The 23,080-nt window shown below is 51.9% G+C and overlaps 1 protein-coding gene across 1 annotated transcript in view; it reads right to left on the bottom strand.

Moving 5' to 3' along the window:
* Positions 1 to 21,253, bottom strand: part of LOC145339904 (pleckstrin homology domain-containing family A member 7-like) — a 35,101-nt gene extending 13,848 nt beyond the window's left edge. The window contains 12 exon segments of the mRNA XM_080184444.1: positions 974 to 1,123; positions 2,430 to 2,510; positions 3,119 to 3,172; positions 3,790 to 3,897; positions 5,950 to 6,039; positions 6,597 to 7,668; positions 13,521 to 13,681; positions 13,683 to 13,956; positions 16,145 to 16,257; positions 17,541 to 17,638; positions 18,150 to 18,222; positions 21,161 to 21,253. Of these exon segments, the coding sequence (XP_080040570.1) occupies positions 974 to 1,123; positions 2,430 to 2,510; positions 3,119 to 3,172; positions 3,790 to 3,897; positions 5,950 to 6,039; positions 6,597 to 7,668; positions 13,521 to 13,681; positions 13,683 to 13,956; positions 16,145 to 16,257; positions 17,541 to 17,638; positions 18,150 to 18,222; positions 21,161 to 21,253 (2,367 nt within the window).
* Between the last annotated feature and the right edge of the window lie 1,827 nt (positions 21,254 to 23,080).

The following is a 23,080-nucleotide window of genomic DNA, read 5'->3' as shown; positions in this document are numbered from 1 at the left end:
CAGGGAGGGAGGGCAGGAATGAGGGAGGGAGTGATGGAGGGAGGGAAGGAGTGATGGAGGGAGTGATGGAGTGAGGTAGGGAATGATGGAGCGAGTGAGGGAAAGAGGGAGGGAGCGATGGAATGAGGGAGCAATGGGGCGAGGGAATGAGGGAGTGATGAAGCGAGGGAGGGAGTGATGGAGGGAATGAGGGAGGGAGTGAGGGAAGGAGCAATGGAGCGAGGGAATGAGAGAGTGAGGGAATGGGGGAGGGAGTGATGGAGCTAGGGAAGGAGTGAATGAGTGAGGGAGAGGGGCTGGGTTGCAGTTTCCGAGAGGTTGCGATGGGTTTTGTGCTGGAAATCTCCTCAGGCTCTCCAGGAGAGAGACTAGGGAATCCGGAGGAACCACGAGTTATTGACCACAATCCTAATTCCCAATGATGAACCACACACTGACATTGCACCCCCACCCCACCCTCCCGGGGGGTGTCTCCCTGCCCTCCTGTGGGGGTCTCCCCACTCTCCCGGGGAGGTGGGGGGGGGGTCTCCATGCTCTCCTGGGGGGGGTGGGTCTCCCTGCTCTCCCAGGGAGGTGGGGGTGGGTCTCCCTGCTCTCCCGGGGGGGGGGGCGGGGGGGGGGAGGGTTCCCCCTGCTCTCCTGGGGGGGGTCTCCCTGCTCTCCTGGGGAGGTGGGGGGTGGGTCTCCCTGCTCTCCCCGGGGAGGGGGGGGTGGTGGTCTCCCTGCTCTCCCAGGGAGTTTGGGGGGGGGTGGTCTCCCTGCTCTCCCCGGGAGGGGGGGCGGTGGTCTCCCTGCTCTCCCCGGGAAGGGGGGGGGGGGGGTGGGTCTCCCTGCTCTCCCCGGGGAGGTGGGGTGGGGGGGGTCTCCCTGCTCTCCCGGGGAGCTTGTTTTATGGTGTTCCTGGAAAGAGGTCCACTTTCTGATACTTGCGGAGGGTGAGGTGCAGTGCTCCTGGCAGAGGGTTTGAGATTACCATGGACAGGTCACACAGTCTCGCTCGGATCTGGATTAAATCTTCCTGAAGAATCCTCTGCTGGAACGTTAACTGTTCCACAATATTCGGCTGCCTCTCAAAGTCCATCATCTGGCGATGTGTTATTTCCCAAACACCTTCCAGTTTCTCCTACAGAAAGTCCAACAGGAAAATCAGAAACAGTTTTCCCAGACTATCTGATAGATTATTCCTTGTATCCCTCTGTAACTTCCTCTCACTTTATAACCCTCACTCCTCAAATTCTGTGGATTTCTGATATTAACCATTCCATCGGTGGCCTTCAGCTGCCTCACTCCCAAATTCCGGAATTCTCCACCTTTTGTTTTAAGGTGCTTCTTAAAATCTATCTGTGGTCATGGAGTCGGAGAACGGTTACAGCACACAGGGAAACCATTCAGCCCATCGTAACTGTACTGGCCCTCTGAAAGAACTGGACCCACTCCCCCCTCTGCCCCATCCCCCAACCCTGCACATTCTTTCTTTTCAGACAATAAAATCCTCTTGAATAACTGATTGAATCTGCCTCCACCACACACCCAGGCGGAATATTCTGGATCCCCACCTCTCACCGTGTGATAACGTTTCTCCCCGTGTCTCCATCGCTCTCTGGTTCTCAATCCTTCCAGCAATGGGAACAGTTTTTCTCTCACTCTCAGTCCAGACCCCAGGTGATTTGAAACCTCTCAAATCCCCTCACAAGCTGCTTTTCGCCAAAGAAAACATTCCCAACCTCTCCAATCTATTCACACAACTAAAATTCCTCATCCCTGGAACCATTGAGTTATTGGATAGGCACATGGAGCACACTGGAATGATAGGGAGTGGGATAGCTCGATCTTGGGTTCGGACAAAGCTCAGCACAACATTGAGGGCCGAAGGGCCTGTGCTGTACTGTTCGATGTTCATTCTTGTGAATCTTTCTTCACAGCTGAATAATGGACCATCCAAGAATCTTAAAAAAGTTGCAGTGGTTAGCACTGCTACCTCACAGCGCCAGGTAGCAGGTCACTGTCTGTGTGGAGTCTGTACATTCTCCCCGTGTCTGCGTGGGTTTCCTCCGGGTGCTCCGGTTTCCTCCTACAGTCTGAAAGACATGCTGGTTAGGGTGGATTGGCTGTGCTAAATTCTCCCTCAGTGTACCTGAACAGGAGTGTGGCGACTAGGGGATTTTCACAGCAACTTCATTGCAGCGTTAATGTGAGCCTACTTCTAACACTAATAAATAAACTTTAACTTGATTTTATATGTTTCTATTAGATCCCATCTCATTCTAAACTCCAGTCAAATCAGGCCCATTCAACCCAATCACTCCTCATAGGGCAATTCAGTCAGGAGTCACAGGTGGAGGATGTGGTGAGGGAAACAGAGGAAGAGGGGGAGGTGAGTGGGAGGAGGGGAGGACTGGGCTGCCAGTTGAATGATGATCCTCACAAACCTTCTCAGCTTTAAGCTGAGTTGCTTCAGTGACCAGTCCCTGAAGCAGTCGGTCCTGTCCACACAGCCTGGTCAACAGCACCTGTGGACACAGAGAGAGGAACAAAGTCAGAGACAAAACCACAGGCAGAATATCCCCTATCAACGTAACACACCCCATCTAACCCCGTACTGTACCTGTCCTGGGAGGGTTTGATGGGGGACAGTGTAGAGGGAGCTTTACTCTGTATCTAACCCCGTGCTGTACCTGTCCTGGGAGTGTTTGATGGGGGACAGTGTAGAGGGAGCTTTACTCTGTATCTAACCCCGTGCTGTACCTGTCCTGGGAGTGTTTGATGGGGGGACAGTGTAGAGGGAGCTTTACTCTGTATCTAACCCCGTGCTGTACCTGTCCTGGGAGTGTTTGATGGGGGGACAGTGTAGAGGGAGCTTTACTCTGTATCTAAGCCCGTGCTGTACCTGTCTGGGGAGTGTGAGTGGGTGTGCCGGGGGGAGGGTGTGTGCCGGGGGGGGAGGGTGTGTGCCGGGGGGGGAGGGTGTGTGCCGGGGGGGGAGGGTGTGTGCCGGGGGGGAGGGTGTGTAGGGGGAGTGTGTGTTGGGGATGTGTGTGTGTGTGTGTGTGTGTGTGAAGGGGAGTGTGTGTGTCGGGGGAGGGGAGGATGCTGCAATTTAGCTAAAACGAAGACTTACATCAATTTCATTCTCTGCCGTTTTGATAGTTTGTGGTGTGACTTCCCTGTACGTCTGTAAGAGAAAATCTCTGTCAGTTTCTCACTGTGACCCAGTGTGTAATGTTCTCAAACTGAGTGTGTTACAAAACACACCCACCCTGTAACCCATCCTGCGCCCACCCAGTAACCCACCCTGCGCCCACCCTGTAACCCACCCTGCGCCCACCCTGTAACCCACCCTGCGCCCACCCAGTAACCCACCCTGCGCCCACATTACTTGGTGATACATTCTAGTTGTCATTCTAACTGGGTCGAGTGAATACTGTGTTTAAATGTTTCATTATCACTCCCTTACTCTAAAAAAACCCAAATCCTGTTTGTTATTCGCCTCCCCCCTCCTCTTCACCCCCTCCCCCTCATCCCCTCTCTTCCCCTTGCCCCCTCCTCCCTCTCCCCTTGCCCCCTCCTCGCTCTCCCCTTGCCCCCTCCTCCCTCTCCCCTTGCCCCCTCCTCCCTCTCCCCTTGCCCCCTCCTCCCTCTCCCCTTGCCCCCTCCTCCCTCTCCCCTTGCCCCCTCCTCCCTCTCCCCTTGCCCCCTCCTCCCTCTCCCCTTGCCCCCTCCTCCCTCTCCCCTTGCCCCCTCCCCCCAGCCCCCCTGGGTTAGTTTGGTGCAGGCGAGGTTTATCATTACGGATGGAGTGAGGGACAATCTCCTGACAGTCGAGAGCAGCGCCTTGGGGCTGGGCCGTGGTGAGGTTGGAGGTCGGGGTGGAAGGTCATTGCAGCTGGATCGTACTCCCTGTAACACAGAAAAACCCCAGAAACTACTTCAATCTCAGAGCGTCAAATCCAAAAGCTTCATCCCATTCCCCATTTCCAATCAATCCCATCCCGCACTCCCCTAACCCCCAACTCTCACCCCACTCCCCACCTTCTCTCCTCCCCCATGCCTGCCTCTGATAAGACTGGAAGAAATAGTGGGAAGAGGAGGCCATTCAGTCCCTCGAACCCATTCTTTGATCCAATATCATGGCTGATCTTCAACACCATTTTCCTCACTCTCGCAACGTCCCTCGATGTTTTTAAGGAATAGAAATCTCTCAAGCTCAAGTCTTGAACAAACTCCACAGCTCCTGGGGAAGAAAATTCCAAAGATTCACCACCCTCTGAGTGAAGAAATTACTGCGAGTCTCAGTCCTCACCCCCACCCTCACACCCCCACTTCACCTCCATCAAACTCCGGAAGAATTTTATCTATTCGAATAAGAACACCTCTCATTCTTCTAAATTCCAGAGAATAAAAATCCCGTTTATTTAATCTTTCCTCAAGGGTATGATGGTGCTGTTGGAATTTATATCAATACGTACATTACGTATTTTTCTTTGTGTTTAAGAGGAATGTTTAAAAACTTGGCTTCATGATCCAGGCAGTCTGTATGTCTGGTGGGAATACAACTCAGATTCCTGGGGAGCAGGACAACTATTCATTTCAATCTTGCAAGCGGTTATGTTAAGTTTAGTTGGTGGACTTTTGTTTACTTAAGTTCCTCTGGGATTTTGGATTACAGTGATTGACAGGGCCATGTGATAATGTGGTTTTTGTGCAGAGCTGGGTCTGTCGGAGAGGAAATAGGTTTTTGCAGAAAGTAGTTTGGAGTTGTAGTTCTAACTGGGAATTGTTTGAAGACGAAAGTTTGCAAACTGCTCTGAAACATATTTTCTTTCTGAAAGCTTCAAGATTCTCATTATAGCAAGTATATTTACGGTTGCTAACTGTAGTTCAAGTGGCTTTTAAGTCTATAAGAGGAATGTTGCTTATTTGGAATTGAAACAATGATAAGTTAGAAATTAAAGTTGTTTCCTTATCATTCTTAAACATTGTTCAACTGTTACTAATGTGCTTGTTTGTTAGTTATATTTAACCTCTTATTAAATAAAATTTGTTTTACTATAAAGAATCCCTACTTTGTCGGTGGAGCCATTCTTGGAAGAAGGAACTTTCCTTACATTTATACCAAAATATAAAAATTATTGGAGTCTAGTCTGGTGTCCTGATGTAATTTGGGTTTTGATCCGGGACCCTAAAACAGCACAATCCCTTCCTCTCAGGAATCAGTCTGGTGAAGCCTTTATGATCAGTATATCTTTCCTCAGACCAAAACTGTACAAAATACGGTCTCATCAAAGCTTCCATACAATTGCAGTGAGACATCTTTACTCCTGGACTCAAATCCTCTTATAAAACGACCAACGTACCATTTTCTTTCCTAATTGCTTGCTATATTTGTATGTTAAAGTTCAGTGATTCGTGAACAAGGACACCCAAATCACTCTGAGGTTCAACACTTCCCAGCCACTCACCATTTCAGAAATACTCCGTATTGCCATTGTTCTTATCAAACAGGACAGCCTCATATTGGATTCCAGCTGCCAATTTTTCGCCCACTCACTTAATCCCTTCCAATCCCTTTGAAGCCTCTTTAACTCCTCTTCACAGCACACATTCTCACCCAGTTTCCAAACTAGTAAATATTCCATTTAAAGCTCACATCCACAAACAGATTCTGAGTAGCTGGAGCACAAACATTGATCCCAACATGAGAATGGGAGTGTTCTCACTCTCAGTTTCCTGTTGTTAGCCAATCCTCGGTCGATGCGAATATCATAGAACTCTAAAGAGCAGAAGGGGGCCATTTGGCCCATCGAGTCCTGCTCAGGCCCTATCCCCATAACCCTGCATATTTACCCTGTTAACCTCCCCTCACAGTAGGGTCAATTTAACATAGCCAAACAGATTGGTAAACCTCAACAGATTTCACCTTGATTTAAAAGATGAATCCTCGGAACTCACCAATTTTCCAGGTAATCTCAGAGTTCTGATTGTTCGGGAGGTATGGGATGGAAGAGGTGGAAAGCGTCTATTTTGGTGGGTCAAAGACTCCTTAATATCCAAAAGACAGAGAGGCGGAGGGGTGGTAGGGGAGGGACAGAGACAGAGAGAGAGGGTAAAACAGAGACAGAGGGAGAGAGGGATAGAGTCAGAGCAAAGAGAGAAAAAGACAGAGAGACAGATGGTGAGAGACAGAGGAGAGAAATGGGCAGCCAGAAATTAACAGAGAGATAGGGGAAGAAATAGAGAGAGGAGGAAGGAGCAAGAGACAGAGAGAGGGAGGGAGACAGAGAGAGGGAGGGAGATAGAGATAGAGAGAGGGAGGGAGATAGAGATAGAGAGAGATAGAGAGAGAGGGAGGGAGATAGAGATAGAGAGAGATAGAGAGAGAGGGAGGGAGATAGAGATAGAGAGATAGAGAGAGAGGGAAGGAGCAAGAGACAAAGAGGAGGGAGATAGAGCAAGGGAGGGAGATAGAGATTTGAGACAGCAGGATTGACAGAGAGAGGGAGAGAGAGATGCTGTAGTTTATTCTTAATAATAACGAGTTGAGACAATAGTTCATACACCTTCCAAATACAAAGCTTTTTCATCAGTTTATACTTTACCCGGATCCCTGGAATCCTTTGCCTGCCCAATGACATCTCTTTGTGATGGTCTTTTGCAGAGAAAACAGTGAATCTCTCTACTGGGGTGGGTGGTCTGTAATTCCCAGAGCGTCTGTTTGGGAAGGTGAGACTCAAGCTTTCAACATCTCCTTGTTGCAGAGGGACCACAGTCAGTCTCTCAGACGGTGTAGGTGATCTCTGCTGCATTCTGAATGGACCCTGGGATCTGTTAGGCAGGAAAGTGTAATGTTCCTCGGAAGGCAAGGCACTGTGTCGCTGCGGTTGGGAATAAGTGTTCTTCATAGCTTGTCCCTGAGCGATGTAATATTCTCCAGGCTGTTCCTCATTGGCTAGCAGAGTGACATTAACCGGCAAACTGTGGGATCCAGTCAATGGCTCCGTAATCTGGAGGTAGCTGTTCCTCACCACTGGAGACAGCTGTGGCGTCGGGAAGATGTCAATCCTCCCAACTGGAGTGTGAGGCCTCGTCACGGTTCGGCTGGTCTTCTGCGATGAACTCATGCGAAGGATGTCTTCATGGGATCCGTGTTCTGATCTCTCCGAGGGAGACCGGGCACTTTGTGAAGACCTGTAGAATGGGACAGGGGGCTTGGACGCCACTGGCCAATCCGGAGTGATTGGCGCCCTGTCCAGTGACCCCTGGGAAATTCTCTCCGGAGGAGTTTCACTGAAATGGCAGCACTGTCCCTCGGATAGGATCAGGTATCGATCATCTGGGGTGTGCGACCTTCGCAGCACCTGGTACCTCGGAGTGTCAGAGGTAACGGGCAGGGAATTGGAACGTAGAGACCGGATCGATCGGGAACTGATGAGATCCGGAGTGTTGGATGGGAAGACTCGGCATTGAGAAATGCTGATTGGTGAAGAGGTTTCTGGCTGGAATCTCCTCTCCTGGTGGGGATGGTATCCGGGGTTCTGCTGCTGAGAGTTTGCTGAACTCAGGCTGATGGAGTGCTCCCTATGGAGACGGGAGTTGGCTGGTAATATTGGATAACCATCGACAAGGTATTCATACACATGGCCAGACTCACTCTTCAATACAGGGTGCCCACTATAAAATCAAACAAAACAACAGTCACAGTTTTCATTCAGGGTCAATCGTTACTCTCTGGCCAGAATAGCCAGAGATATTTCACATCCCATAAGGTTTGATATGAACTCCCAACTCCTGGGGAGGGTGGCACAGTGGTTAGAACTGCTGCCTCACAGCGCCAGAGATCCGGGTTCCAGTCTGGTTGACCGTGTGGAGTTTGCATGTTCTCCCCATGGCTTTCCTGTGTGGGGTTTCATCTGGGTGTTCCAGTTTCCTCCCACAGTCCAAAGGTGTGCTGGTTAGGTGGATCGGCCGTGTTAAATTAGAATCACAGTGCAGAAGGAGGCTATTTGGCCCATTGAGTTTGTACTGACCACAATCTCACCCAGGCCCTATCTTCATAACCCCATGCATTTACCGTAGCTAGTCTCCTTGACACTAAGGGGCAATTTAGCACAGCCAGTCCACCCAATCAGCACATTTTTGGAGTGTGGGAGGAAACTGGAGCACTTGGAGGAAACCCACAGTGCCACTAATCTGCCAAGATTAGCCATGGTAAATGTTTGGGGTTGCGGGAATAGGGTGATGGAGGGGGTCTGGGTAAGATACTCTGTCAGAGAGTCTGTGCAGTACTCAATGGGCCGAATGGCCTCTCCTGCAGTGCAGGGATTCCATGTTCCAGGGCAATGTTAGTGTTAGTTTAATTTAATGAAGCACATTTGGAGTGAGTGCCACAAATGAGGAAAATGAAAAGGGAACACACTGCTGATCACTACCCAGACCTGCTGTCTGCTGGGATCGGGCACAGAAGCAGCCTGAATTGTGATTCATCTCATGATCAACCAGTCCCTTACACTCGATGGATTTACACAGAACGGACATTCCAAGAGGGAAACTGTGAAACAGACTCTGGGGAGATTCAATCCTGGACCCAAAGGGCAGAAACCCCTCAGCGTCCCGTTAATCTCACACACCAGAATGAGGTAACATTCAGAACTGTCACTCCCTCAGCCAGGTTTTGTATGTGGTATAATTGCTGAGAGTGAGGTCAGTGTGACTCTCTATTCTGTCTGAACAATTTAACTGCACTCACTAACTCACAGGGCAAATCCCTCCATCCGTCCACAGGTCACTGATGGTCAGCACTGACCAATCACACAGCAGCCAGTCAGTACTGACCAATCACACAGCAGTCGGTCAGCACTGACCAATCACACAGCAGCCAGTCAGCACTGACCAATCACACAGCAGTCGGTCAGCACTGACCAATCACACAGCAGCCAGTCAATACTGACCAATCACACAGCAGTCGGTCAGCACTGACCAATCACACAGCAGTCGGTCAGCACTGACCAATCACACAGCAGTCGGTCAGTACGGGTGTTACAATTGGCCACAGCTGGGCTCGATGGGAATTGTATTAGCCAATGGGATATTTTGCAGATGCTCCGTATCGGAGCCGGGAATGTTTCCGGATTGAGGTGAGGGGCAGTTTTGAAGCTGGAATGGGGTCATAAAGAAGAAAGTGAATGTAAAATGCGGAGGATTGGATAGTTACAGGGTAACCTGGGAACTTTCAAATACCGATCAAACCTTCACCCTGTAATTGGCAAGAACATTCCAGAAAGGACCTTTCAGCTGAGGGAACAGTCCGACTCCATTCAATCCGTTCCCAACAGAGGCTCAGATAGTCTCTGAACTTGGGTGGTCTGACCCTCCCCCACCCCCTCCGTCACACCCTTCCCCACCCTGACCCTCTCCCACCCCCTCACCCTGCTCCCCCGCGCGTCACCCACCCCACGCGAGCCTCCGCACCCCCTCCCCATCCCTTCACCACCCCCACCCCCTCGTCACAGGGAATAAAGAAATGGCCGAGGAATTAAATTTGTTCTTTGCTTCAATCTTCACAGAGAAAGACATGAATGATGTACCAGACGTGCTGAGAGAAACTTGTTTTCATGAGAAACTGGAGGAAATCAGCATTAGTAGAGAAATGGTTTTGAGGAAATTGATGGGATTAAAGATGGATTAATCTCCCGGTGCTGATAATCTTCATCCCAGAGTACTTAAGGAAGTGGCCTTGGAAATAGTAGATTCATTGGTAGATATTTTCCAAATTCTTTGGACTCTGGGCTGCCTCCTACAGATTGGAGGGTAGCTAATGTGAGCCTGCTATTCAAACAGAGAGGTAGAGAGAAACTGGGGAACTATAGACCAGTGAGCCTAATGTCGTCTGTACTGAGGAAATTGCTAGCGTCAAGGATTTCATAGCTCAGCATTTGGAAGGCAGTGGTATAATCAGACAAAATTAGAATGGATTTACAAAAGGGAAATGATGCTTGATGAATGTATTAGAATTCTTTGAGGATGTAACTAATAGAGTTACATCTACTAGTGATGGCTTTCAACAAGGTCTCACATAACAGACTACTATGTAAAGTTAAAGCACACGGGATTGCAGGTAATGTGTAGAGATGGATAGAAAGCTGGTTAGCAGATAGGAAGCAAAGAGTTGGCATAAATGGATCTTTTTCTGATGGACAGTCAGTGACTAGTGAGGTTCTGCAGGGATCTGTGCTCGGACCCTAACTGTTCATGTTATATATTAATTTGGAAGAGGGAACTGAATTTAATATCTTCAGCGTGATTTGGACAGGCTGAGTGTGTGGGCATGCATGGCAGATGCAGTATAATGTGGATAAATGTGAGATTATCCCCTTTGGTAGCAGTAATAGGAAGACAGATTATTACTTGAATGGGTGTAAACTGAGAGAGTTGGATACTCATTGAGACCTTGGGGTCCTCGTGCATCAGTCGCTGAAAGTAAGCGCACAGGTACAGCAGGCAGTAAAGAAGGCAAATGGTAATGTTGACCTTCATAATGAGAGCATTTGAATCTAGGAATAGGGATGTTTTACTGTAATTGTATAGGGCATTGGTGAGGCCACACCAGGAGTATTGTGTGCAGTTTTGGTGTCTTCATCTGAGGAATTGAGGGAGCACAGGAAAAGCTGATTCCTGGGATTCCTGGGATGGCAGGTCTGTCATACAAGGAATCAGGATTATTCAAGTGGGTTAGGATTAGATTCACTGGAGTTTGGAAGAGTGAGAGGAGAATCTCATAGGAACTTATAAAATTCACACAGGGTTAGACAGGGTAGATTCAGAAAGAATGTTCCTGATGGGGGGAGTCCAGAACGTGGGATCAGAGTTTGAGGATAAGGGGGAAACCTTTTAGGACTGAGGGGAGGGGAAATTTCTTCACCCAGAGGGTGGGGAATGTGTGGAATTCACTCCCACAGAAAGTAGTTGAGGCCAAAACGTTGTCTGATTTCAACAAGAAATTAGATATAGTTCTTGGGGTTAAAGGGATCGAGATATTGGGGGGGGGGATCAGAATATTGAATTTGATGATCAGCCGTGATCAAAATGAACGGGGGAGCAGCTCGAAGGGCCGAGTGGCCTCCTCCTGCTTCGAGTTTCTCTGTTCCTCCCCCTCCCCCCATCACCCTGACCCTGTCCAACCCTCTCGTTACCCTGACTTGATCCCAACCCACCAGCAGACCTGGGGTCAGTATACACAGTGTCCAGTCCGGGAGTGGGGGGGGGATACAGTCAGTATCCACACTGGGGAGGGGGGGGGATACAGTCAGTGTCCAGTCCGGGGGGGGGGGGGGGGGATACAGTCAGTGTCCACACTGGGGGAGGGGGGGATACAGTCAGTGTCCAGTCCGGGGGGGGGGGGGGATACAGTCAGTGTCCAGTCCGGGGGGGGGGGATACAGTCAGTGTCCACTCTGGGGGGGGGATACAGTCAGTGTCCAGTCCGGGGGGGGGAGGGGGATACAGTCAGTGTCCACACTGGGGGAGGGGGGGGATACAGTCGGTGTCCACTCTGGGGGGGGGGGGGGGATACAGTCAGTGTCCACTCTGGGGGGGGGATACAGTCAGTGTCCAGTCCGGGGGGGGGGATACAGTCAGTGTCCACTCTGGGGGGGGGGATACAGTCGGTGTCCACTCTGGGGGGGGGGGGGGGGAATACAGTCGGTGTCCAGTCCGGGGGGGGGATACAGTCGGTGTCCAGTCCGGGGGGGGGGGGATACAGTCAGTGTCCACTCTGGGGGGGGGGGGGGATACAGTCAGTGTCCACTCTGGGGGGGGGGGGGATACAGTCAGTGTCCACTCTGGGGGGGGGGGGGGATACAGTCAGTGTCCACTCTGGGGGGGGGGGGATACAGTCAGTGTCCAGTCCGGCGGGGGGGGGGATACAGTCAGTGTCCACTCTGCAGGGGGGGGGGGATACAGTCAGTGTCCAGTCTGGCGGGGGGGGGGGGGGGGGGGGGGGTACAGTCAGTGTCCACTCTGGGGGGGGGGGGATACAGTCAGTGTCCACTCTGGGGGGGGGATACAGTCCATGTCCAGTCCAGGGGGGGGGGGGGGTGGATACAGTCAGTGTCCACTCTGGGGGGGGGGGATACAGTCAGTGTCCACTCTGGGGGGGATACAGTCAGTGTCCAGTCCGGCGGGGGGGGGGGGGGGGTACAGTCAGTGTCCACTCTGGGGGGGGGGGGATACAGTCCATGTCCAGTCCGGGGGGGGGGGGGGGATACAGTCAGTGTCCAGTCCGGGGGGGGGATACAGTCAGTGTCCGGTCTGGGGGTGCACACGGTGGGGGCGCGCAGGGTGGGGGTGCACACAGTGGGGGCGCGCAGGGTGGGGGCGCGCAGGGTGGGGGTATGTGTTTCTGGTGATTCTGCTGATGCCACGCTCTGTGCCGGTGTGGTGCTGTGGGTCTGACGTTCCCATTAACAGTCAGTGGGATTAATGGTTAGTGTTGTTGCTGCATCTCCCCGGGTTAAAGATCATCTCCAGCTCTCTGCTTTAACCTCACTCACAGAATTCTGGATTAAAAATTACCTCAATCAATAATCCAGCTCAGTGCCCCAGTTAATCAATCAGCATTGTCCATTGGGAGAGTTTAAACACACAGGATCAGAGAGGTCATGACAGTGCGGCGCTCCCTCAGCACTGACCCTCTGACAGTGCGGCACTCCCTCAGCACTGACCCTCTGACAGTGCGGCACTCCCTCAGCACTGACCTCTGACAGTGCGGCACTCCCTCAGTACTGACCCTCTGACAGTGCGGCGCTCCCTCAGCACTGACCCTCTGACAGTGCGGCTCTCCCTCAGCACTGACCCTCTGACAGTGCGGCACTCCCTCAGCACTGACCCTCTGACAGTGCGGCACTCCCTCAGCACTGACCCTCTGACAGTGCGGCGCTCCCTCAGCACTGACCCTCTGACAGTGCGGCACTCCCTCAGCACTGACCCTCTGACAGTGCGGCACTCCCTCAGTACTGACCCCTCTGACAGTGCGGCACTCCCTCAGCACTGACCCTCTGACAGTGCGGCACTCCCTCAGCACTGACCCTCTGACAGTGTGGCACTCCCCTCAGCACTGACCCTCTGACAGTGCGGCACTCCCTCAGTACTGACCCTGTGACTTGAAGCCACAATGTTTCTGACTGTGAGCTGTGACTGACAGGAACCCCTCACTACGAAGATGTCTCTAAACAGGAGTTGGTCTATTTGCCTCCATCAGTAATAATCTCAGTATTTTACTAATCTTACTGTGTCCGCTCCTCCTTCCTGAACCTGGGGTTCCCCAGCATGTTGAAATGAAGGATCTGTCCCTTTGATTGTGACTGGGATCGGTCTATCCCAGTTTCCTGGGTTTGGAGGTCACTCCCTCTGAATATTTAAGGCCAATGGGATTGGGTAATAAATCTGGGATCCGTCCGGCTGATCCTGCAGCGAGCTGCCCCGGGGAGGATTATTCCAGGACTCCCGCCCACGTTCCTGTCTACTTACTCATCCTCCTGCTCCTCGGGGAGTTTCTCTTCCTGAGACCGAACCCATTGCTCAACGTGGGACAACGAGAACCTCCTCTCTGGATCTGTGATCTCCTCGCCAGGCCTGGGACCCCCCTCAAACCTGAATGTCCTGTCCTGAAAGCCATTTGTTGGAGTGGGGAGGAGGGACAGTGCCATCGTGCGGTGGGGGGGTCAGCTGCTGGACGGAGATGGTTAAGGGTGGGCCATCTCTCTGACCATTGGTGGGAGACAGGAGCTCCTGCCGGACTTGCTGCAGCTTCTTTTCCATCTTGTCGTTCCTGGAGTCGGATTGCCGCCTCGGATCCGGCTGTTTGGCCGTTCCCAGGGCCTTTTCACGGAGATCGAGGAAGCCAGATTTTGTGAAATCTTCAAAGCTGGAGCATCGCTGTTCCTGAGGAAGACGTTTTGTGTTGCTTTAACCGAGGGGATGCTGCAAGATAGAGGATCCCAAACAGTTAGTGAGTAAATCAACTGTGGCATAATGAAGGTAAAACTACAGATCTCACACTCACACACACACAGACACACAGACACAGACACACACGGACACAGACACACACGGACACAGACACACACACACAGACAGACACAGACACACGGACACAGACACACGGACACACAGACACACACAGACACACGGACACAGACACAGACACACGGACACAGACACACGGACACAGACAGACAGACAGACACACACACAGACACACACACTCACAGACAGACACAGACACACGGACACACACACACACACACTCACACACACACACTCACACAGACACACGGACACTCACACAGACACACGGACACACACACACGGACACACTCACACAGACACACACTCACACAGACACACACTCACACACTCACACAGACACACGGACACTCACACAGACACACACACACACGGACACAGACACACACACACATACTGAACTCTTCAATAAGACCCATAGAAATGGATGCAGAAACCAGATAAATGTAAATTACTGCAAATGCTGGAATCTGAACAAAAACAGGAAATGCTGGAAAATCTCAGCAGGTCTGACAGCACCTGTGGGGAGAGAATAGAGCCAATGTTTCGAGTCATGTGACACTTCATATAAACCAGAGATTTCTGAGGATGTAAAGTGTTGGTGGGGGCCACTCAGGGAGACAACGGAATCATACTGTGTCTCCAGGTAAGAACGCATCAAAAGCATGCAAGCCATACAAGAACTAACTGCTATCTCCTATGGAGATAATAGGAGTTGGTTATTATCTCAGCAGGAATGATATCCCAAGGGAAATGTCCTATCCGGGTTTGTAGATTTTCACCTTCCAGGAATATACAAAGACTGGGATAAAACCGGCTGCAAAACTTGGTCAGGATTGACTCGAATTGGGTGTGTCAGAGTGTGCACACAGGGGAAAGATAGCAGAGCCTGCAGGTTTTGTAGGTAACTTCCTCCCTCGCTCTCTCTCTGATCACTCAGGCAAACCAAGTCAGCAAAGCCACGGCTGAAAAGGAACCAGAGCAGCTTTGCAGATAAACTACCGAAAACTGGAATCTCAAAACTGACTGTTTGCTGGTGGAAACCGGTGCGGGTGGAATCGCGAATCACAGCAGCACAGGATTCCACCATCCACTCCTCTCAGACAAGTCCAAGCCTGATTTGTGTATTTTTTAAACTTAGTTTTGCACTAATTTCTCATTTCTAATCTGTGTGAGAGCAGACACAGCTGCTTTATCATTTTCTCATATTCAGTAGCTAATAAACTCCCTCTCAAACTCCGGATTAAACTGCCTCCTTTTCAATCATAAATATTGACCTGGAAAAATTGTCTGTGAAGGTGGAGTTTTATTTAAATTAACCTTCTTGTGACTAACCAAAGACATCCAATGGGATTGTGTACAATGGGAGTGAATGGGAAGGGGTTCGGGATTGGGATTGTGTACAATGGGAGTGAATGGGAAGGGGTTCGGGATTGGGATTGTGTACAGTGGGAGTGAATGGGAAGGGGTTCGGGATTGGGATTGTGTACAGTGGGAGTGAATGGGAAGGGGTTCGGGATTGGGATTGTGTACAGTGGGAGTGAATGGGAAGGGGTTCGGGATTGGGATTGTGTACAGTGGGAGTGAATGGGAAGGGGTTCGGGATTGGGATTGTGTACAGTGGGAGTCAATGGGAAGGGGTTTGGGATTGGGAAGGGGTTTGGGATTGGGAAGGGGTTTGAGATTGGGATTGGGATTGGGAAGGGGTTTGGGATTGGGAAGGGGATTGGGAAGGGGATTGGGATTGGGAAGGGGTTTGAGATTGGGATTGGGATTGGGAAGGGGTTTGGGATTGGGAAGGGAATTGGGATTGGGAAGGGGATTGGGATTGGGAAGGGGTTTGGGATTGGGGTTGGGATTGGGATTGGGAAGGGGTTTGGGATTGGGAAGGGAATTGGGATTGGGAAGGAGATTGGGATTGGGATTCGGAAGGGGATTGAGATTGGGATTGGGAAGGGAATTGGGAATGGGAAGGGGTTTGGGAATGGGAAGGGGAAGGGGATTGGGAAGGGGATGGGGAAGGGGATTGGGATATTTCTGGATTTGACAGTGTTTAAACTCCTTACTTGGTGTTTTCAGCTTCCAGACGTGCTGATTGGATCAGAGCTCTGATCCAGCCGTTCATATCCTCCTGAGTGTCCGCACTGAATCGGTACGTCCTCATTCCGGGGTGCTCCGCCTAATGGACAAGAAATCCAGTTAAATAACTCCTCCCAGTGGGCCCTCACCCTGATGTTACCCTCCCCCTGCACTGACCCTCCCCCTGCCCTCACCCTCCCTCCCCTCCCCTCACCCTCCCTCCTGCCCTCACCCTCCCGCCTACCCTCACCCTCCCGCCTACCCTCACCCTCCCCCTGCCCTCACCCTCCCTCCCCTCCCCTCACCCTCCCTCCTGCCCTCACCCTCGCCCTGCCCTCACTCCCCCTCCTGCCCTCACCCTTGCCCTGCCCTCACCCTGCACTCACCCTCCCTCCTGCCCTCACCCTCCCTCCCCTTCCCCTGCCCTCACCCTCCCTCCCCTTCCCCTGCCCTCACCCTCCCCTCCCTCCTGTCCTCACCCTCCGCTTGCCCTCACCCTCCTCCTGTTCCCACTCTCTCTCCTCCCAAACCCGGAATGCTGGATAACACAGCAGCCATTTCAATTCCTGATCATTTAATCAGTTCCATGTTCTAATCTGAACTCTGGAATCCCCACTTTACACAAACTCATCTGTTTTGTTTTTTCTTTGCCAAGATTGCAAAGTATTTGTGGGAGAGAAAAGTAATTAATCCCAGACAGAAATCCCAGGAATTTCTACAGGAAAATAGCAGGTTCCTTGTTGAGTGGCCCCTGTTTCCTGGACACTGGGTTTTCTCTGTGTCTCAGTCCCAGAGGAGCTCCTTGTCGCTGGGATTAGACCGGGATTCTGATGGGAATCTGGAATTATTTCCACCAATCGTTCAAGTTTTACCCCCGACTGCCTCAGAAATAATGAGTTTATCAGCAGGAACCACCCCAAACCCCCGCCGCGACCCCCCAAACCCCCGCCGCGACCCCCCAACCCCGCCGCGAGCCCCCAAACCCCGCCGCGAGCCCCCAAACCCCTGCCGCGACCCCCCCAACCCCGCCGCGAGCCCCCAACCCCCGCCGCGACCCCCCAAACCCCCGCCGCGACCCCCAAACCCCCGCCGCGACCCCCAAACCCCCGCCGCGACCCCCCAAACCCCCGCCGCGACCCCCCAAACCCCCGCCGCGACCCCCCAAACCCCCGCCGCGACCCCCCAACCCCCGCCGCGAGCCCCCAAACCCCCGCGAGCCCCCAACCCCCGCCGCGAGCCCCCAAACCCCCGCCGCGAGCCCCCAAACCCCCGCCGCGAGCCCCCAACCCCCGCCGCGAGCCCCCAAACCCCCGCCGCGAGCCCCCAAACCCCCGCCGCGAGCCCCCCCAATGTTTCCGATTGAAATTCTGACTTGTCCCGAACTTTGAAAGTGAATTTCCGAGTTTTCCGATCCTGCGGCTCAGCGGAGATGATGTAACTGGGCATTGGAATACTCCCCAGGATCCGCTCTTCCCGACTGTCTGCAGAGAACAAGATTCCCAGGATCAGCATTCCCGACTCACTGTGTCTGCGAAAAGAGCTTCACTCCATCACCCTGGGGGTCGGGGGGTCAGGGGGAGGTGGTGGGGGGGGTCAGGAGGGGCCGGGAGGGGTTGATGGGGTTTTGGGGGAGGGAGCAGGGAGGGGGTGGGGGGTGATGGGGTGTTGGGGGGGGTGATGGGGGGTTGGGGACGGGGCAGGGAGGGGGGGTGGTGATGGGGGGTTGGGGAGGGGTGAGGGGGTGAAGGGGGGGTTGGGGAGGGGTGGGGGGGGTGAAGGGGGGGTGGGGAGGGGTGAGGGGGTGATGGGGGGTTGGGGAGGGGTGGGGGGGGTGAAGGGGGGTGATGGGGGGTTGGGGACGGGGCAGGGAGGGGGTGAAGGGGGGGTTGGGGAGGGGTGAGGGGGTGAAGGGGGGTTGGGGAGGGGTGGGGGGGGTGAAGGGGGGTTGGGGAGGGGTGGGGGGGGTGATGGGGGGAGAGGAGGTTTAATTACCTCTGTAATAAAAGAGACAGAAGTCGGAGAGGACGAACCATCTTCTCTTCCACAACTTAAGGCCAGAACTATCCTAAAAGAGAGAAATATTTTAAACCTTTCCTCAGAGTCTGTTCTTCTTCATTCCTGGGACCTGGGTATCTCTGGCTGGGACAGCATTTATTCCCCATCCCCAGTTACCCCTTGGAGGGCAGTTGAGAGTCACCCACATTGCTGTGGCTCTGGAGTCACATGTAGGCCAGACCGGGGTAAGGACGGCAGATTTCCTTCCCTAAAGGGAACCAGATGGATTTTTTCGACAATGGGACATCAGTAGATTGTTAATTCCAGATATTTTTTATTGAATTCATATTCCACTGTCTGCCGTGGCGGGATTCGAACCCGGGTCCCCAGAATATTAGCTGAGTCTCTGGATTAATAGTCTAGTGATAAAAGCACTAGGCCATCACCTCCCTGACAGGAGTTAATACACTGATTACCGCATGGTTTAGCTCAGTTGCTGAATAGCTGGTTCTGTGATATAGAGTGACACAAACAGTGTGGGTTCAATTCCCTGAACCAGCTGAGGTTACGGATGAAGACTGCACCTTCTCAACCCTGCCCCTTGCCCGAGGTGTGGTGATCCTGACCCATCGAGCGTTCCAGCATGGAAACAGGCCCTTCGGCCCAACTTGTCCATGCCGCCCTTTTTTAAAACTCCTAAGATAATCCCAAGTGCCCACATTTGGCCCATATCCCTCTCCTCATCGTACCCTGTAACTGTCTAAATGCTTTTTAAAAGACAAAATTGTACCCGCCTGTATTACTATCCACCTCTATTACTTGTTCCAGACACTCACCACCCTCTGTGTGAAAAAATTGCCCCCTCTGGACACTTTTGTATCTCTCCCCTCTCACCTTAAGCTTACGACTTTTAGTTTTAGACTCCCCTACCTTTGGGAAAAGATATTGACTATCTCGCTGATCTGTGCCCCTCATTATTTTATAGACCTCTATAAGATCACCCCTCAGCCTCCTACACTCCAGGGAAAAAAGTCCCAGTCTATCCAGCCTCTCCTTATAACTCAATCCATCAAGTCCCGGTAACATCCCAGTAAATCTTTTCTGCGCTCTTTCTAGTTTAATAATATCCTTTCTATAATAGGGTGACCAGAATTGCACACAGTATTCCAAGTGTGGCCTTACCAATGTCTTGTACAACTTCAACAAGACGTCCCAACTCCTGTATTCAATTAAATCAAGCTTGCCAAATGCCTTCTTCCCACCCAGAGTTGTGTGGGTTACATGGATTGGCCATACTAAATTGCCCCTTAGTGTCAGGGGGACTAGCCATGGTAAATACACGGGGTTATGTGGGCCTGGGTGGGATTGTGGTCAATGCAGAGTTGATGGGCTGAATGGCCTCCTTCTGTACTGTAGGGATTCTTTGATACACTCTGTCCACCTGTGAATCCACTTTCAAGGATCTCTGAACCTGTACCCCAAGATCTCTTTGTTCTGTAACTCTCCCCAGTGCCCTGTTAACTGAGTGAGTCCTGCCCTGGTTCAATCTACCGAAATGCATCACCTCATTTATCTAAATTAAACTCCATCTGCCATTCATCAGCCCACTGGCCCACTGCAATCCTCGATAACCTTCAGTGTCCATTATGCCACCATTCTCGGCGTCTTCTGCAAACTTACTCATCATGCCTGCTATATTCCTTCCAAATTCTTCCTAAATTTGTGAGACATGATTTTCCACTCACAAAGCCACGCTGACTGTCCCTAATCAGTCCTTCCCTCCCTAAATGCCTGGAGATCCTGTCTCTCAGAATACCTTCCAACAACTTACCCACTGCAGATGTGAGGCTCACCTGTCTGCAGTTCCCAGGCTTTTCCTCAGGTTAAAACCCAACCAACCGACAGCCACCTGGGCTGTGGTGACTTTACCCCTAATGATTGTTACCCAATGGTACCACCAAATCCAAACACACTCTTCATGGGGGATTAATTTACAACACACACTTCCCGAAGGTGCTGACTCTCACTGGGATACAGTTCCTGAAGGTGCTGACTCTCACTGGGATACAGTTCCTGAAGGTGCTGACTCTCACTGGGATACAGTTCCTGAAGGTGCTGACTCTCACTGGGATACAGTTCCTGAAGGCGCTGACTCTCACTGGGATACAGTTCCTGAAGGTGCTGACTCTCACTGGGATACAGTTCCTGAAGGTGCTGACTCTCACTGGGATACAGTTCCTGAAGGCGCTGACTCTCACTGGGATACAGTTCCTGAAGGCGCTGACTCTCACTGGGATACAGTTCCTGAAGGTGCTGACTCTCACTGGGATACAGTTCCTGAAGGTGCTGACTCTCACTGGGATACAGTTCCTGAAGGTGCTGACTCTCACTGGGATACAGTTCCTGAAGGTGCTGACTCTCACTGGGATACAGTTCCTGAAGGTGCTGACTCTCACTGGAATCTCTGTGTTCCAGCTTGTGGGTTTTGGGTGCTCTGGGCTGCGCAAGGTGATGTTACCCAGTGAACCAGCAGAGGGAGCCAAGCCCCCAGATTTGAACATTTCCCCCAGTGTTGCTCTGGGATCTCCCCATTCCAGTCTGGGTGCATTAACTAAAATCGCTCTGCCTTAAATACAGTGATTGGGACCAAAACTGGCTGCCGGGCTGTGAGTCCACATTTAAAATATAACTGCCATTTCCAGTGCTTCCATCGAATCCCTGCAGTACAGAAGGAGGCCCTTTGGCCCATCGAGTCTGTACTGGCTCTCTGCAAGGCCACCTTACCCAGGCTTATCGTTCCCCCTTCCCTAATTCCCATTCCAGTCACTGTGTGTATTTACCATGGCCAATCACCCTGGGAATTGGAGCCCCCAGAGAAAACCCACACAGATACGGGGAGAACATGCAGACTTCACATCCCCAGCAACCCCCTCCCTCCCCAGCTGGGTGTCTCCACCTCGCCCACTCCCCCCCACCCCCTACTGGGTGCCTCCCCCCACCAACTGTACCTGTTTGTAGAGCCAGCCCCGAATGACTGTCACCGAGTTTGGGTCCCGTTTCACTGCCTGCTCTCTCTTGGCGAAGGAATGAACTTTCTTCATTACCCGGAGAGGCTAAACAGAAACAATAAATCATCAGGCTGGAGGCACTTTATAAAAACTCCTCCCTCAGCTCATCCTGAACTGAGTGTGGACAAAAGCCCAGAGTTTGTAAACCTAGGGTCTATTAACCCCAGGGTCTGTGACCCCCAGGGTCCGTAACCCCAGGGTCTGTGACCCCCAGGGTCCGTAACCCCAGGGTCTGTGACCCCAGAGTCCGTAACCCCAGGGTCTGTGACCCCCAGGGTCCGTAACCCCAGGGTCTGTGACCCCCAGAGTCCGTAACCCCAGAATCCGTAACCCCACGGTCCGTGACCCCCAGGGTCCGTAACCCCAGGGTCTGTGACCCCCAGGGTCCGTAACCCCAGGGTCTGTGACCCCCAGGGTCCGTAACCCCAGGGTCCGTAACCCCAGGGTCCGTAACCCCAGGATCCGTAACCCCAGGGTCCGTACAGGGAAAGTTCTGGAATTTCACCCGGGATCAGCTCGATGCTGTTGATCACTGATTGGGGGACTGGGTTTGGGGATAAAGGGGAAATGAAGCTGATTGGTTAGATGTGATTTGTAACAGAATTATACAGCAGTGAAGGAGGCCATTCAGCCCATCGTGTCTGCACTGGCTCAGCCTTTCATTTTTAACAAAGAGCAAAGAAAAGTCCAGCACAGGAACAGCTCTTCAGACCACCACCAAACCCGTGCCCATCATAAACCAGAAGAGAAAATACTGGAAAATCTCAGCATGTCTGACAGCATCTGTGGGGAGAGAAAAGATGTGGAGATGCCGGCGTTGGACTGGGGTAAACACAGTAAGAAGTCTCATTACACCAGGTTAAAATCCAACAAGTTTATTTGAAAGTAAACCCACTAGCTTTCAAAGCGCTGTGGGGCAGTACTAAGAACATAAGAAACATAAGAACATAAGATGTGCTAAATATATTTAAGACGCAGGTTGATGGGTTTTTGATAAGAGAGGGGATTAAGGGTTATGGGGAGAAGGCGGGAAAGTGGAACTGAGCCACGACAGATCAGCCATGATCTTATTGAATGGCGGGGCAGGCTCGAAGGGCTAGATGGCCTACTCCTGCTCCTATTTCTTATCTCAGGATGGATCTGCTGGCCTTGGAGGGAAAGCAACACAAAATCATCAACACAAAACTGAAATTGAAAAGGTTAAATTAGAAAGTACATGGATTAAGTTTGTAATTCCTAAAGTTTAAGGGGAGATGTAACCAAGGTGATGAAACAGGACAGTGCAAAAGAATCCATTTCCTCTACTGGGGAGCGACCAAAAGTAGAACAGTTTAATTGGAGCCGGGAGTGATGTCAGACAGGGAGCGGACCGGAACAGAGCAGATCTCGGGGTACAGAATCATGGCACAGGAGGGGGCCATTCATCCCATCAACTGCCTGCTAGCTCTCTGTAAGGTGATCCAGCCCCCCCACTTCCTACTTCCCCATAAGCAGCAGGTTCATTACAGGATAGATACAGGGAGGATATTCCTGATGGTCAGGGACTCCAGAACCAGGGGTCACAGTCTGAGGATTCAGGGTAGACCATTTAGGACGGAGATGAGGAGACATTTCTTCACCCAGAGAGTGGTGAGCCCCTGGAATTCATTGCCACAGGAAGTAGTTGATGGCAAAGCATTGAATGTGTTCAAGAAGGAGTTAAATATAGCACTCGGGGCAAGAGGAGTGACAGGATATTGGGAGAAGCTCCAATCAGAATATTAAGTTGGATGATCAGCCATGACTGTAATGAATGGCGGGGCAGGCTCGAAGGGCCGAATGGCCTCTTCTATGTTTCTATTACCACTCACTGCGTAAAGA

The sequence above is a fragment of the Carcharhinus amblyrhynchos genome, unplaced genomic scaffold (assembly GCF_965287045.1).
Source record: "Carcharhinus amblyrhynchos unplaced genomic scaffold, sCarAmb.v2.hapA scaffold_733, whole genome shotgun sequence".
NCBI classification, from domain to species: Eukaryota; Metazoa; Chordata; class Chondrichthyes; order Carcharhiniformes; family Carcharhinidae; genus Carcharhinus; species Carcharhinus amblyrhynchos.
The sequence above is the reverse complement of the archived record's forward strand: the minus strand, read 5'-3'. Positions and strand labels throughout refer to the sequence as shown.